The sequence below is a fragment of the Bos grunniens genome, chromosome 21 (genome assembly GCF_055505025.1).
Source record: "Bos grunniens cultivar Pamir isolate PY7600 chromosome 21, Bosgru_T2T1.0, whole genome shotgun sequence".
Classification (NCBI taxonomy): Eukaryota; Metazoa; Chordata; class Mammalia; order Artiodactyla; family Bovidae; genus Bos; species Bos grunniens.
The window spans coordinates 13,365,800-13,381,794 of NC_141185.1; the positions used below are offsets into that span (position 1 = coordinate 13,365,800).

General features: G+C 50.0%; 1 protein-coding gene across 1 annotated transcript in view; it reads right to left on the reverse strand.

The window, feature by feature from the left end:
- Window positions 1-15,995, reverse strand: part of SLC24A4 (solute carrier family 24 member 4) — a 190,932-nt gene that overhangs the window by 33,699 nt on the left and 141,238 nt on the right. The window contains exons 8-12 of the mRNA XM_086363181.1: window positions 14,574-14,599; window positions 12,016-12,069; window positions 9,971-10,113; window positions 5,001-5,170; window positions 1,358-1,562 (exon numbers count right to left, since the gene is read on the reverse strand). Coding sequence (XP_086219307.1) covers window positions 1,358-1,562; window positions 5,001-5,170; window positions 9,971-10,113; window positions 12,016-12,069; window positions 14,574-14,599 — 598 coding nt within the window. The remainder of the gene's footprint in view (window positions 1-1,357; window positions 1,563-5,000; window positions 5,171-9,970; window positions 10,114-12,015; window positions 12,070-14,573; window positions 14,600-15,995) is intronic.

A 15,995-nucleotide genomic window follows, 5' to 3' on the forward strand; every position in this document is an offset into this window, starting at 1 on the left:
GGGATTCCATCCACCTCCTGGGGCTGGAGAACAGAACCCCCAAAGGGTAGCTTCTTCTCAGTCTGAACCCCCAGCAAGGTAGTCTGTTTCCTGGACTGTACCTGCATCTTCTTCCCTGGGACCATACTGCCTCTCCTCTCCTCTCCCCATCCCAAGCCATCTCCCAAATCAGGTGCCATCTGTGAGCCTGTTGTTAAACACAGAAATCTTTTTGGAAAAACATCAAGTTTTGGACTTGAAAATCTTGGAATTCTGCTGCCATTCAGGATGGCAGGACACCAAGAAAAAACCTCTGAGATGGGGCTAAAGAGCTTAGGCCTTTATTTCCCATCATGGACTGCAGAGGATTATGGCTAAAGATGAAGACAGATTGGGTGTGTCTCGGGATCCTCTCACACACATTCCTGAAATCATTCACTTGATGGACATCTACTAAGCACCTACTATGTGTCAGGCTTGGGCACTGGGGATACAACAGCGAATGAAATAGACAAAGATACCTGCTGGCACGGACCTGATTTTTTAGCCAGGGAGACACACAAGATAAAAGATATATATATTCAAAATACTTAGGTTAGGGTGGTCAGAGAAGGCCACACTGAGAAGGTGACATTTAAGCAGAGACCCGAGGAAGGGAAGGAAGTGAGTGATACAGGTGGCAGAACAGAGCGCATTTCAACAAAGGGCAAGTGCAAAGGTCCTGGGCTGGAGCATATCTGCTACTTTCTGAGAAGGACAGTTAGGAGGCCAGTGTGGCTGGAGCAGAGGTGAGGTCAGCGAGGAGCTGGCAGTCATATGACACTGGGCCCATCCAATGAGATGGGAGGACACTCAGGCCTGGGCCAGAGCCACATCGACTCTAACTTACTTATAGGTAGGAGTTATCATCAAACACATAAGGTGTAACTGTCTAAAGATCATGTGTGGCTTTAGCATATCCTGTCCCAGCAAATATGCAACACATGGGCAAAATGGCCTGCCCACACTGGAAGGGCTGGAGAGTCTGAGCATGTCCATAAAAATAACGTATGTGGTTGTTTTTCTTTACTGCACGAGAAAGCCCCACTGCCCTGGGCATTTGAGTGCGGTTACTACAGGTTACTGGGGTACTTCCCAGGCCTCCATCTGGCCAGCTGTCTGGCACCCCAGGCTCCCTAACCCTGGGCAGTGCCTGCCTCCTACAGCGGCTCTAACCCACAGTTCAGCACTGAGGAAGTGTTCATTGAGTGACTTAATGTTGGACCCTCACACCAGGCTCCCCTCCCTCCTGAGTCCAGCTCACCATCCTGAAGACCCGGGCTTGGAACCCTGGAGCCCCGAGCAGTGTGGCCCGAGAGCCCTGGCCCCCAGGACTCACCAGGCATAGAGAAGGGGGACAGGAAAGCGGCCTCCACGGGCTCTGGCTCCTGGGGAGGCGGCAGGGGCTGCGGTGGGGGCTCTTGGTCCCGCTGTGGCTCTTCCAGGTTTTCCACGGGCACATTCCCGTTTTCAATGCTCTCGTGCCTCCCGTTCTGAAGCGGCTTGCTGCTCACGCCGTTGGCCGAGTTGATCAGCCTCTGCCTCTGTGTGGACAGGAGGCAAGACAGACACCCAGGCGTGTGACACAGCTGCACCCTGTTGCTTGGTTCCTCAGGCAGGTGGCACTTAAGGGTTTCTAGAACAGCACCCCTGGCTTCGGGTTTGCCTGAGAAATGGCTCCAGGACCTTAGAATCCAGCTAAGTTTGCTCATTTCCACTCGAACCAGTATCAGCAAAGGTATTGGTCAGAGCCCAGGGTTTCTTCTTAGTGTCAGCCTGACAAACTAGCCCATGACACTGGATAAAAGCAATCATTCTGACTTTCCCAGTGGATGGTCACAAGCCACCAGAAGACATTCACAGGAGAGGCTCTGCATAGTCAAAAAATCTCATTTCAGGTATAGCATGCAAAAATTGCATTTACATTGTGTACAATGGTCCAGTGATGATTCATATTAAGATGTAGAACATTTCCAGCCTCTCAGACAACTCGCTAAGGGTCCCCTCTCTCCAGAATTAATTAAGGTAACCCCATTCTGACTTTTATATACATCACTTAAGTTTTTCCTGAACTTGAATTTCTTATAAATGGATTCAGAGAGTACATATTATTTTATATTTGGCTTCTCTCACTCAACCTAATATCTGTGAGGTTCATCCATGTTGTTGCATGAATCAGTAGTTTGTTATTTCCCAGGGGTGTATAGTACTCCACTGTGTGAATAACACACAATATGTCCTTTGCCACTTGATGGGCATTTGGGTTATTTCTTCTTTTTGGTTATCAGGAAGCATGCCATGGCCATGCCTTTTTGTGGACATATGCACTCATTTCTCTGGGGTATTTATCTAGAAGTGGGATTGTGAGATCATAAGGCAGGTGCAAGTTGAACCATTTCACACTTGTGCCAGAAATGGATTATAATTTCAGTTGCTTCCGATTCTTGTCAATGCTTGATACTGTCAATTCTTCCCATTTTAGTCATTCTGGTGGATGTGTGGTGGAATCTAATTGTGGTTTTAATTTGCATTTCCCTTTTAATTTGAGCATCTTATAGGGTTAGTAGCCATTTGGAAGGCTTCTGCTGTCCAAATCTTTTGCCATGTGTAATGGGTATCCCCTGAACCAATCAGACCTCTTCCCTCCCCTATTTCCTTATAGCTCTTGACCAAGTCTGCCTTCTTTCCACCCAAGCAGAAGCCAAGTCAGTGGGTTTCTACTAAACCAGAGAAAGGGAGAAACCACATACCAAGAAATTAACAGGTTTCCATGTTTCTGAAAATCTGTTTGCCTTTGCACAGCTCATCTTTATCTGGCTCTCTTTAAAAATATTTTATGCTCTAGGACTAAAACCTTGTGGGTAGTAATCATCATACATGGACACATATCTTCTTCCCAGTTACATTAGCAGAAAACCAAGAGTCAGTACACAGGCCCCCAAGGCATTACTCCAGAACTGTGTGCCTAACACTTATCCTTGTGGTTACTGGAAGCACAAAGATGGGCCAAAAAAGTCATTATTACTTAAAATGGAAGCATGTTATTTTTTCCAAAGAAAGAGGAATTGACCATTAACTGGCTTCATATTGGTTTTAGGCAGGGACTCCTATATCATGAAGTCTAGGATTGGGTGGAAATCTAAAACTTTTTTTCCTACAAACATGTCCACAACATTTAGCCTAAAAGAGAAAGGTGATCTGAGACACATGCCCAGGCATAATATTTTACTACCCAAAAAGGGTTAAATGAAAGGTCTTCCTTATAGTCAAAACAAAACAAAAAAAACCCACAAATAGCTGTGTTGCAGGGATGAACCAATTCTGACTCCATGATGGATCTGTTTGACTTTAACCTTTGAAAAATTACATTTTTCACCAGGAGCCCACCAGGCTCCTCTGTCCATGGGATTCTGTAGGCAAGAATACTGGAGAGGGTTGCCATGCCTCCCCGCTCCCCGACCAAGGGCTCTTCCAACCAGAGTTTCTTTTGTCTCCAGCATTAGCAGGTGGGTTCTTTACCACTAATGCCACCTTTTGTTATAATAATCATACATAATAACATGCTTCAGGGAACCCTGGGCCAGGAAGATCCCCTGGAGAAGGGAATGACCACCAGCTCCAGTATTCTTGCCTGGAGAATTTCGTGGGCAGAGGAGCCTGGCAGGTTGCAGTCCATGGGGTTCCAAAGAGTTGGACACGACTGAGTGACTAATACTTTTCGGGGAACCCTGACCCTCTTCCTGAAGAGATTAACACATTCTCTCCCTAAAGGCCTGCCTCAGGGGAGTCTGACCCTCTGATTAACACATCACCCCTCTTCCCCCAGGTTGGCCATTCCAGGATATTTCTGCAAGAAAAAGGTCTTTATCTACTCAACTACCCCCCTCCCCACCTCAGTCCTATTGAGACATTAGTCTGCCATCTTCTCAATCAGTCGCTTTCCAAATAATGTCCTAGTCATTGCTTCCACACATAATCTCTCAGTTAATTGGCCTGTCCTGTGGCGAACAGACCTAGTTTGGACTCAGCAACAGCTGTGCAAGGACAGAATTGTAAGGAGGTGGGCCGTGACTCAGTAGGAGTATGAATGGTAGCAATGGGAAGGGGGTCATGACTCTAGCTTTATAGGAATCAAGAGAGAATTATCCTTGGAAAAAGAAAATCTGCAGCTACCTTGAGGTTGCATTAAAAGAGACATAAGTTATAACACTGGTAGCTCAGCTAGTAAAGAATCCGCCTGCAATGCAGGAGACCGTGGTTCGGGTCCTGGGTTGCAAAGATCCGCTGGAGAAGGGACAGGCTACCCACTCCAGTATTCTTGGGCTTCCCTGATGGCTCAGCTGGTAAAGAATCTGCCTGTAATGTGGGAGACCTGGGTTCAATCCCTGGGTTGGGAAGATCCCTTGGAGAAGTGAGCAGCTACCTACTCTGGTATTCTGGCCTGGAGAATTCCATGAACTATATAGTCCATGGGGTTGCCAAGAGTTGGACACGACTGAGAGACTTTCGCTTTCACTTCACTTTCCGTTATAACAAAGGAGGTAATGGATCCACATGCTGAGAGAGACAAACCAGAAGGTTTCTATAGTCTTTCAGTTTTCTTCTAGAGTTGCTCTATCCATAAGAGAATAGATGTGTATTCATTTTTTTTTTTTTTTGCCTTGAGTAACATTAAAAAAAATCTGTACTTCAGACCAGTCTTTCTCCAATTAGTCTTTCTCTAGTGGAAAATACTTAGTGGAATGTGGCAGACATGGTATTCGATTGCTACCTGCCTTAAACTCCTTCCTGATAGGATCATTTGCTGCCTGTGCTGTCTGGGCTTCCTTGCTTCAACGGGCTGGTGATAAACACCAGCCCGGCAGAGGACACTTCGGGCCCAACGCCAGGAAATGTACTGACAAGCCAGGGCTTCCTGCAGTGCTGGAACCCATCCAAGGCCTCAGGCTCATGCGATCTCACGGCCCTTGAAGGAAACTTACCTCATTAATTATGATCCTGCTGGCCATCCGCAGACGAGTCCTGGGCCCAAATTTATTGGTGATCATTACGCGTAAGCCCGCCTCTGGGAAGGTGAACTTGGGAGGGCTGGAGCTCATGACCTCGTCCACCATCACCACTGGGTTTTTGTTGTACTGCGGCTCCTCCTTCACTATATCGAGCACAAAGTCATGATTAGTGCTGAGAACCCCCAGGGCAAAACCCCAGGGCTGGGGTGACTGACATCCCCCTGAGGCACAGACTTCTTTGGCTGTGGTCTCAGCAGCTGGTAGCCACATGGGAGGCTGGCTGCAGATTCTCCCATTAGTAGCATGAACCACCTGGGTCTGAACCACCCACAAGTACTGAACAGATCCCCAGGGTCCCCCTTTTACAGGACCACATGCACATCTCCAGGGCTAGTCCCTCTGCTGACTGATGACCCTGTCTTCTGGGGTCCAGTCTTGGCTAAATGTAAGGGTCTTTCAGTTCCCACCTAAGCCTCATGGGGCAGCCCACCTACAAAGTGGACTGGATCCCTGCCACCTCTCACCAATGAGTCTGAGGGGGACCTTTCTTCCCCACCATTTACAGAGACTCAGACAAAACTTAACAAACAGACAAGGGCCCCCTAAAGGGAAAATGCTGGGAGGTAACAGCACTGGTTCTAAGCTTCCTGTGAAGCTACCTGCTCTGTCTTAGAGGAGCCATCTCCACCTGGCACACTATGCTTCCAAACTGTTCTCCATGAGGTGGTACCAGCGAGGTCAAAGATCTGGCTCACAGGCCCTGACAAGGCAACTAAGACCCAGGAGAGGAGCCTGCTTGTGAAGGGTGCACAGTGAGCTGCTGGCCAAGACCAGTGTCTCCAGTGAAACCAGCACCCTCCAGCAGGGAGGCCACTCTCTGACCCTTTGCTTCCACTCATGAGGCTGAAGAACAAATCTCCTTGGTCCCTGGACCTTCCCCGCCACCTTCAGGAACATGCTCTGGGCTGGAGTCCCTGGAGGAAGCTTGACAGTTAACTCCAGAGCCCAGGAGGGTCCAGAAATAGAAACCCTTCTGGACACAGCACACAGAAGCAGGGGAGCCTTCCCCTCTGAGGGGCTGCCAAAGCAGGTATGCCCGTCCCTCTCCACTGGTCACCCGCTCCTGATGAGTGTCCTTCCTGGATATCAGGGTAGCTAGGAGCAGTAAGAGCAAACCTGCATGAGAGTTAATAGCACAAACACGAACAAATGCACACCAGACACACACACCCTCACCCAACAGGCAGCAAGGCTCAGCAGACAGGAGGCATGTGGTTAGAACCAAAGCCGGGAGGACCATGCATTTGTGGGAGACAAATATCAACCGCCAATGAGGCGTGCATTGGACTCGTGGGTTTGTTTCTTAAATGCATGTGTTATTGCTTGGGTCAAAGCAGATTACTTACAATTTAGAAGAGGAGAAGTGTTAAGGAGACAAAGGCCAACAGAGATTGCAGAGATGATTAGCGTGCGGTGAACGCCGGGAGTCTGGGGCAGCATTCTTGATGGTGGCCAAGGTGCCGGGGGTTACGTGAAGGAGGGTGTTAGTAGGGGGACTTCAATGCTCGGGACCTCTGGCCGTGGGGATGGCCCCTCTCCTCCTTGGCTTCTTGGGCATCTCATCCTGGCACCACCCACCACGTTCTTAGCAGGTAACCCAGCCAATGTCAGCATGTTGCCCCGGAAGTTTAAAGCCAGGTATCACCCGCTCCCTCCCCGTTCCAAGACAAAGTTGCGTCCAGGGCCAGGGAAGCTTGGAAAGGTCCTACAGTGAGCCCAGCTGGTAGTCAAAATGGCCCCGGCTACCGGGTCATGTGCAATGCCACCAGACAGCCAGCAAGGAAAGGCCAGACCTCCAGCCATGGCGGGAAATAGGGTGCCCGCCTGCCTCCATCCTGGACACTTTCCTTGCTGCATTGTGCTCTGCTTTCTTGAGCAGAATTGAAGTGTGGTATAAAAAAATGTGTAAAACTTTTAGGGGAAAAAAAAACTGTATGCAGAACAAAACTGGAGGATGCTATTCCCCACAAAAGAGAACACCAGCTTGCGCTGATCTGGTGGGCTGAACTACATGATCTTTAAGAGCATTTGAGTACATAAGGGCATTTTATAGGAGTGGGGGGTAAAAAGGCAACATCCCCTTTCCTGTCAAGAGGTTGGGTTAAAAAAAGTTTGATTTTACATCTACGGGAAATACCAAAACTGCAAAACAGCAAAATCAGGATTTTGTGCGTGTGTCTTCCTGAAAGCATCTATAAGCCAGCAATCTTTGACAACCCTGGATGGGGTGGTTTATGTGACCTGCCTGGAGCCTGAGGACCAGGGGAGATGAGCTCTGAGTTTGAAAGATTCTGTGGCAACAGTGTCAGAAAGGGTAAAATCCCAAAGCCCTGTTCTCCTCAGGCCCTCCCACCCCTGGTTGTAATCTCCTGCCCCAGTCAATCTGCTTCTAGGAGACAGTGCCCTTCAATGAGTCACAAACACTTCCCCGCTTGCCTACCCCACCCCCCACCCTGTGTGCACATTGAGCAAGTACCAGGCCGGCCAAAAAGTTCGTGTGGCATTTTCCTTAAGATGGAATGGAAAATCTGAACAAACTTTTTGGCCAACTCAATCTGTTCTGTCCCGTCTCAGGTAGCCCCCAGGAGGAAGGTGCCTATCGTGGGTGCTGAGTGAGGGGTGGATCTCTCCACGTGGAAGGAGGAAGGCTGCTGGGGAGAGGGGCCCACTGAAGGAGACCAGGAAGGAGACCTGAAGAGCATGGGCCCGAGAGGAAAGGAGCAGCCTCCACCCAGGGCTGCTTCTCCGGGCTCCAGCCTCCCCAGTTCCAGGCCTACGTGCCCCAGCCCTGCCCCAGCCCATTTCCTCCTTGGCTTTTATCTAAGTGCATTCACCCTGAGAAGAGCTGGAGGGAGACCTATGTCCCCTCCTTTCCTTGGCCTTAGGGGACAGTGTTGTGTCTAATCTTCCAATTTTCCAGAAATTGTCCTGGACTTCGAGGTTTGGGGGAAAGCAATAAACTTGTGGGAAATCCTACTGACATGGATACAAAAGTGAGGGCCACCAGAGAGGGCCTGGAAAGGCCCCACGTGGCCTCAGGGCAGCCTGGATTTGCCTGGAAGAGGATGTGCTCACATCCCTGACATGTGGCACTGGGGACCAGCCTCCTCCATCAGCCACAGGGGCAGCAAGTAGCTCCTGGGGCTGGCACCTGAGGATAGACATCTCCCACTGACTTGGTAAACAGAATCGCTCCTCTCACCATGAAGGTCCAGAGGACCCCAGGAGCCCTGATCTCTGTGTACAAGGATGGCCAGGAACAGCCTCTGTCTTAAGAAACTGTGAGGGGTGGGGACCTGCCTTGGAGTCGCCGTGTCTGTGGAGCTAAAAATCCCAAACACCGGCCATACCATTTCCTCTCCTCCTGGCAAGGCTGTTCTGGAAACAGCTCTCTTCTGGGGCAGCCTGCTCGCATCTAAGAAACAGGCGCATGGCACCGGCCCGTGCTCTGCGGGCCTCCTTCCTGGGGCCCCCAGGGGTGGGCCTGTGACCCTGGCTGTACCCATACCCTCTCCCCAGCAGCCTTCCTCCTTCCACGTGGAAAGATCCACCCCTCATTCAGCACCCACGACAGGTGCCTTCCTCCTGGGGGTTACCTGAGACAGGACAGAACATATTGGGTTGGCCAAAAAGTTTGGGTTTTCCACACAGCTTCCGGAAAATCCGAACGAACTTTTTGGCTAAGCCAGCACTTGCTCAAAGTGCACATGTAAGGAATCTCCTGCCCTGACCCACGCCAGGGTGAGGGCTGGGGGAGTGCCTAGGAGTATAGATTTCGGCCCCTACGTGTCCCAGACACGGGCAAACAGTCCCCTCTGAGCCTATAGGAATTAGGAATTAAAGTGACCTAAAAGAGACAGTGACTTGCCCAAGGCCATGAGGAATAAAAGGGAAATACCCCTCAGGAGGCTGGTCCACGGTGCTCTCTCCTGGTTGAAGGAGACCTTTACCAACACCGTGGGTGGAACTTGTCGGCAATGCCAGTTAAAGCTGTTTCCCGCCCCCCAGATCCTGACTCCAAGAACCTATTCAGACCTTAAAACAAGTCTTGGGTGGGACAGGGCATCAACGCTCTTGGCTCCCTGGCAGAACTACCCCCCTGGATGGAATCACCTGGTAATTGGCTGGATTAAGAATTGAGAATAGGGACGTCCCTGGTGGTCCAGTGGTTAAGACTCTGAGCTTCCACTGCAGGGAATACGAGTTCAATTCGTAGTTAGTGAACTAAGATCCCGCATGATGCAAGGTTCGGCCAAAAATTAAAAAGAATTGAGGACAAGGTTCCCTAGGCAGTAGCTGGTCAGGCCCAAACATTTGGGGGTACTTGACAGACTCGGGCTGGCTTCAGAGGTCCAGAATCACCAAAGGTCCAGGGAGAAGCTGAGGAGACCAGGCCACAGCCCCAGGAGAAGGGCTTCCAGTGGGGCTTTGGGGGGCAGGTCTGGAATTCCTCTCCAGCTCCATGGCATCCTTCCCAGTCTTGCTGTTCCTCTGGGCAATGAGTCAGTGGTCTCTCTAGAACAGAGGTCTGCAGAACCGGGCCTGGCATCTGAGAAACCACAGGGAGACCCCACCTGCTCTGCCTTCCCAAGTCCTCAGCTTCCTGCCACTGGCCTTTGACATGGGTCAGAGATATGGTTCACTGCATGTCAGGAAAGCCAGGCAGGCCTTGAGCCTTCCTCAGGAGGCCTGGGGCGACCCCTGGGGACGTGACTGTGGACCCTGGGCTCATCCTTCTCCCATCTGAGCCACAGCTCCCACATCACTTGCCCTCCTCCTGTAGGGTCCTGTGACCAAGGGGACAGTGACAGCTTATGGTGCGTGTGTGTGTGTGTGTGTGATTTTAATGGCACGTTCGCCCCCTCCTGTCTGCTCAGCCTTACCTTGCCCCAGCAATGGCAGGGAAGGGTCATCAGAGCTACTATCACAGTAATCATTACCATCCTCCAGCTCACTGTTGACCGTGTTGCCATTTGCAATAGCCTTTTGTTTGATTGTGAAAAAGGCCTGCATCTTCACATTGTACCTGCAAGTTAGTTAAGGAGGGAGGTCAGAGCAGCAGGAGAGGCCGGGCAGGGGAGTGGCTAGGGGCGGGGCAGTGGGCAGGGGCCTCCTCCCCATCCCCCTCCCCTGCACACCTGCAGTGAGCTTGGCCTTGGGTGAGGGGGTGGGGAGCTAAGGGGTTTTTTAAAATTAATTTTTATTCGATTATATTAATAGTTGCTTTACAATGTTGTGTGAGTTTCTACCGTATAGCAAGGTGAATCAGCTCCGTACATACAGACATCCCCTCTTTTTTGCGAATTCCTTTCAATTAAATTTATCCCAGAGCAATGAGTAGGGTTCCCTGTGCTATACAGTAGGTTCTCATTACCTATTTTATACATAGCATCCGTAGCGTATTTATGTTAACCCTAATCTTTTCAGCTGAGTTGACAGAGTTTCCTGACAGGAACCCTGGAACAATGGGGCCTGCCCCTTTTGAATGGGCTTCCTGGGGTCAGAAGAGACCTTTTAGCTCAAGAAAATGACTGACGCCTACTTATGTGCACCATAAGCCTGCCCTAACAAAAGCAGCTCAGACCTCAGGAGAGGTCCAAAGCAGGCGTTCCCTGGCCTGGCCTTGCTCCCGTGGGTGCCCGGAGGCCCTGTCCCCACACCATCTTGCCAGCGCCACTGTCCCCACAGAGAGGAGACTCCGTCCCAGACCTCAGGCTGCTGGCCTCACCCAAAGGCACTCAGAGAGGAGACCTTTAAAGACAATCCTGCAGTTTTGACAGCTCACCATCCATTTTTAGAAAACACGATACGTGTTTTATGTCAGCGTGGGGATTCCTAGTCTCATAAACCTCAGTGGTGTTTTCTTTTTTAATTATCTGCGGAGGTGTGAGGAGAAAGTTAAAAATCTGAATGTGGCTTAGCTCATGGGTAGCTTTTTTTTTTTTTTTTCAGTTGTGGAAAAATACATCTGACATAAAATTTTCTATTTTAACTATTTTCCATTTTCAGGCTCACGTTTCGGTGGCCATAATTACATCTCTAAGGTGGTGCAACCGTCGCCACTGTCTAGTCCTCAAATTGTTAGTATCTCAAACAGAACGGGGTCGCACAGAGTCGGACATAACTGAAGTGACTTAGCAGCAAACAGAACTCTGTTCTCATTTGTCAAGGAATCATTAATGACGCCCTCCCCCAGGCACTTGGTAATCAGGCTCTCATCTGCTGCCTGCCTCTAGGAATCTGAGTCTCCTCAGCACCTCACAGAAGTGGAGTGGCCCAGTATTTGTCCTTTAGTGACCTGACTCCTTTCACTCAGTATCATGCCCTCAAGGTTCCTCCACATCAGGCATGAGTCATACTTTCCTTTTTATGACTGAATGCTACTCATCATGGGTAGTTCTGAGATGATTCTGACCGGGGGAAGCTTCCAGAGGGCCTCATGGGTGCACACCCCCCACCCAGCGTCTGCACCTTTAGAACTGCCTGCGGTACCCTCTGCAGTTGTGCAAGGGTGACAGCCTCCAGAGGTGGCATTTTATGAGTCTGGAGAGATTGGAGCTGCCTGGCTGTTTTGAAAGAGTGGGATTAATTTATCAGGGGATTTATAGAGACAGCAAACAAGAGCAGTCACCCTGGGGCCAAGGCTGTGGAAGACGGTGGGAGAGAGGTCCTTGATTGTTATTCAGGGAGTGGCCTAGCCTCCCGCCACCAGCCGCCCGCCCCAACCCAAGTGTGGACAGTACCGTACAACAGAGTCTGAATCTCTCTCTCCCACCTTGGCTGCCCCAGCAGGGTGTCCCCTGGAGAAACAGGGTGGCCAAAAATGACCGAAAGGGCTGACCGAGGTTTTCTTCTGCCTCTGATGAAAGGCTGCAGCGGGATGTGGAACCAGGGGTGAGACAGCCCAGGAGAGGAGAAGGGCACTTACTTCATGATCAGGATGTAAAACACATACAAGACGATGAGCACCAGGCCTTCCCACCTCAGAGAGAGAAAGGAGGCTGGTTAGAACCAGGGAAGCCCGCGGCTGGGGCTGGGCATGCCCGACACGGCGGGTGGGGCAGGGCGGGGTGTCCTGTCACCTTCCCTGACCCAGGACTCAGGCCGGTGAATGAGACACCCAGCCCCAGTCTGTCCTGCCATCTGGCACTCGCTTGGTAACAGAGAAGGCTGGGCTGGGGTCTTCTCAACTACAGGGGCTCTGCGGGACTCAGGACGAGCTCCTCTAGCTACCTAGAAAAGGGAGGAACCACCTCATCCCAGGGCTTCCTTGGTAGCTCAGCTGGTAAAGAATCTGCCTGCAATGCAGGAGACTCCGGTTCGATTCCTGGGTCAGGAAGAACTTCTGGAAAAGGGATAGGCTACCCACTCCAGTATTCTTGGGCTTCCCTGGTGGCTCAGACGGTAAAGAATCCACCCCCAATGTGGGAGACATGGGTTCGATTCCTGGGTTGGGAAGATGCCCTGGAGAAGGGAAAGGGAACCCACTCCAGTATTCTTGCCTGGAGAATTCCTATGGGCCGAGGAGCCTGGGGGGCTACAGTCCATGGGGTCACAAAGAGTTGGACACGACTGAGTGACTAAGCGCAGCACCTCATCCCAGGGAACGGAGGGGAGTGGCCAGGGGTCATGCAGACTTGACCCTAAAGGGCCCTGTGGTCACGCGAGATTCTGGCCAGAGACCAGAGGAGCTGGGTGTGCAGGTGGGAAGGTGCCCTAAGAACTGCCTGAAGAGACAGGCTGGGCACAGTAGCCTCTTGGGTAGAACATGAGGTGGGGGCCGGTGGGGTGGGGGTCTTTCTGGGGTGCACTCTTCCTGTCCAACTCCAGAAGCAGCATCCAACTCCACACGTGATAGGGATTTCTGTAGCTCAAAACACAAGCCTCTGGGTAGTCCCATGGCTTAACTTGTTGGGTCATCTGAGAAATGTGTCCTGAAGACCTACTAAGTGCCCAACATGAGCTGCAGTCATCTTGGGGAGCTCTTCCTCTGCTGACAGAGCCCAGAGCCCAGCAGAACGACAAAGGGGTTTGTCGATGATCTGACCACCCCCTCAGAATTCCATCTACAGGTGAGGAAGAGGAGACCCAAAAGAAAGAGACTTTCTGGCTCACAGGTGGGGTAGACCCAGAACCAGCATGCTCTGGTCCCAAAGCATGCAGCTGCTCACATCAGGCCTCATGAACACATTCCCACAAATAATCACATACAGGAAACAGATCTCAATCACTGTCAACGAAGAGAATGTTTTTATGGCTTGTGGAACATATTGGGTTGGCCAAAAAGTTTGCTTGGGTTTTTACCATAATGTGTTATGGAAAATACGATGTGATGGTGAAGCCCAATACTTTGGCCACCTGATTCGAAGAGCTAACTCACTGGAAAAGATGCTGATGCTGGGGAAAATTGAGGGTAAGAGGTGAAGGGGGCGACTGGATGAGACGGTTGGATGGCATCACTGACTCAATGGACATGAGTTTGAGAAAACTCAGGGAGATAGTGATGGACAGATAAGCCTGGAGTGCTATAGTCCATGGGGTTGCAAAGAGTCAGACATGACTTAGTGACTGAACAACAACAACATCATTATGGGGAAAATCTGAATGAACTCTGGCCAACCCAATACATTCATGCCTTAAAGGTTAGAGTGGAAATATCAACCTTCTCTTTAGAAGTTTGTGCCTTTTGTATCTTAATTAAGAAATTTCCAACCTCAGAGTCATAAAGATGAGTTCTATATTCTACCCTAAAACGCTTTAATTTTGCTTTTTGCAGCAAAATCTTGAATTCCTCTGGGATTTATTCTTATATAAGGTGTGAGGGATTCTACATGGATTCCTTGTTTTCGCAGCACCTGAGGCTGCCCCCCTCCCCATCCCCATCTCTCTGCTTTGTCATGATGCCCCAGCCCAGAACTGGGCCCATTACTGCATTCTCGGTTCCATATTCCACATTGGCCCATGTTTATTCCTGTGCAAAACATCATACTGTCTTCATTATTTTAGCTTTATAAAATATCTTGCTATCTGGCAGGGTGGGAATATTAAGGAAAACACTCTTTGTCACTTTGAAAGGATAGATAAAGGTATGACTGCTTAGAATGATACCCTTTAGGGGACGTCCCTGGTGGTCCAGTGGTTAAGAAGTCACCTTCCAATGCAGGGGTTGTAGGTTCCATTCATTGTTGGGGAACTAAGATCCCACACGTCACAGGCAATTCAGCCCATGCACCACAACTAGACAACCCATGTACTCCGGGGCCACGCCACAAGTAGAGAGAAGCCCGCGCACTGCAATGAAGATTCTGTACACTGCAACTAAGACTCTATACAGTCAAGCAGAAATAAATATTACAAAAGGATGATAGCCTTTTTTACTTTCACAAGTTCTTATGTTTGTAAAAATAATTTTTAAAAAGATTCAGTGAACCCAACAAACAAGGATACTAATGAAAAATGAAAAAGAAACAAATGTTTAAAACTTACCACATAATTTCTTCATCATATATGAACTGGGAAGGCAAAAGAAACAAGAGTGGGGGACAGATTTACTACAAAAGAAGAACAAACACAGACCCCTAAGTACCGTGCGGTGATGCACACCAGCTTGCTCTGATTTTCACAGAAAGCTGGCACCTCTCTCTAGGTCTGGGTTTTTCAAACGTAGAAGTGACCCTTCCTTAGTGGAAACCTTGGTCTGCAGATGCTGCAGGGTGAGGCCTAGTGTGGGTCTCCAAAGAGAACTGGTCTGGCCTTCTGATAATCCAAGTAGCCACAGGGGCCCATCTGCAGGGGTCTACCCTCATTAATGGAATAGGGTTGCTGAAATCAAGAATCTTAAAAACTGAAAAGGTATCTCTGTATGTATGTTTGTGCCTGCATATCTATCTATCTATCTACCCCTCCCTCCCTCCATCTTTGGTACTTCTGTGTGGGGTAGGATGGAGTGGGTGGGGAGGAAAGGGTGTCATTGTCTTAAAAATAAAGAATAAGCCCTTTGGAAGCTCTGAGGACAAAGGACCCACTTGTACCACTTGAAAGGAGGCTGAGGGTGATGGTGAGGTTGCCACAGCTTCATAAGAGGGCACTGACATTGCCCAACAACTCCACCCAGCATCCCCTATGTGGGATGCAGACAAATGATGCCTTTGTGGCCCTGGGAGGCATCCTGTAACTGCCCCGGCCAGGCCCAGTGCACACAGGAGGGGGCTATGCCCACCAGTCAGATCTTGGAGACATCGGGGTCCCTACACACGATGCCAGGACAGGCCACGGGCTGCAGTCTGGATTTGGGCCCACTGCACCCTCTGCTGGTTGTCAGGCGGGCAGCACACACAGGATCTGCTTTGGGAAGCCACTCGGACTGGGTCATCCTGGCTGGGCACTGCTCTGAGGCTCCCCAGACTCAAGGCTCTGAGGAAGAGGCAGAGGGGAGCCTGGTATCACCATCTGGGGAACTTGGGGGACACGTATGGGGACAGTGTCAGTTTTTTATCACCCAGTGGAAGGCTACTGGCATTTAGAGGATGAAGACCAGGGACACCAGTCAGTCTCGAACATGTAAAATGTTTCTCCCAGAGGAGTTATCCATATTTGACAGACATCTTGTATGTCCTGCTAGATATTTAAGCCAGCAGCAAAAAAAATGACCTGAGCCTTGAACTTAACTCCATTTTATAAATCAAAGTATTTTTGCACAGTTTTAATAAATACTTAATTTTCTAGTGAGTTAGCTATCACGCAAGTGGAGAGGGATGACTGTACTTGGCTCAGTTTAGGATTTTATCAGCAGTCATTCACAATTTCAGAAAATTCCATCATCAATGTCAACACCACTCATGGGGTGGCCAGTCCAGCATATCAGCCTGCACTGGCAGCCAGAGGGCCTGGAGACTTCCTGTGTGAGGG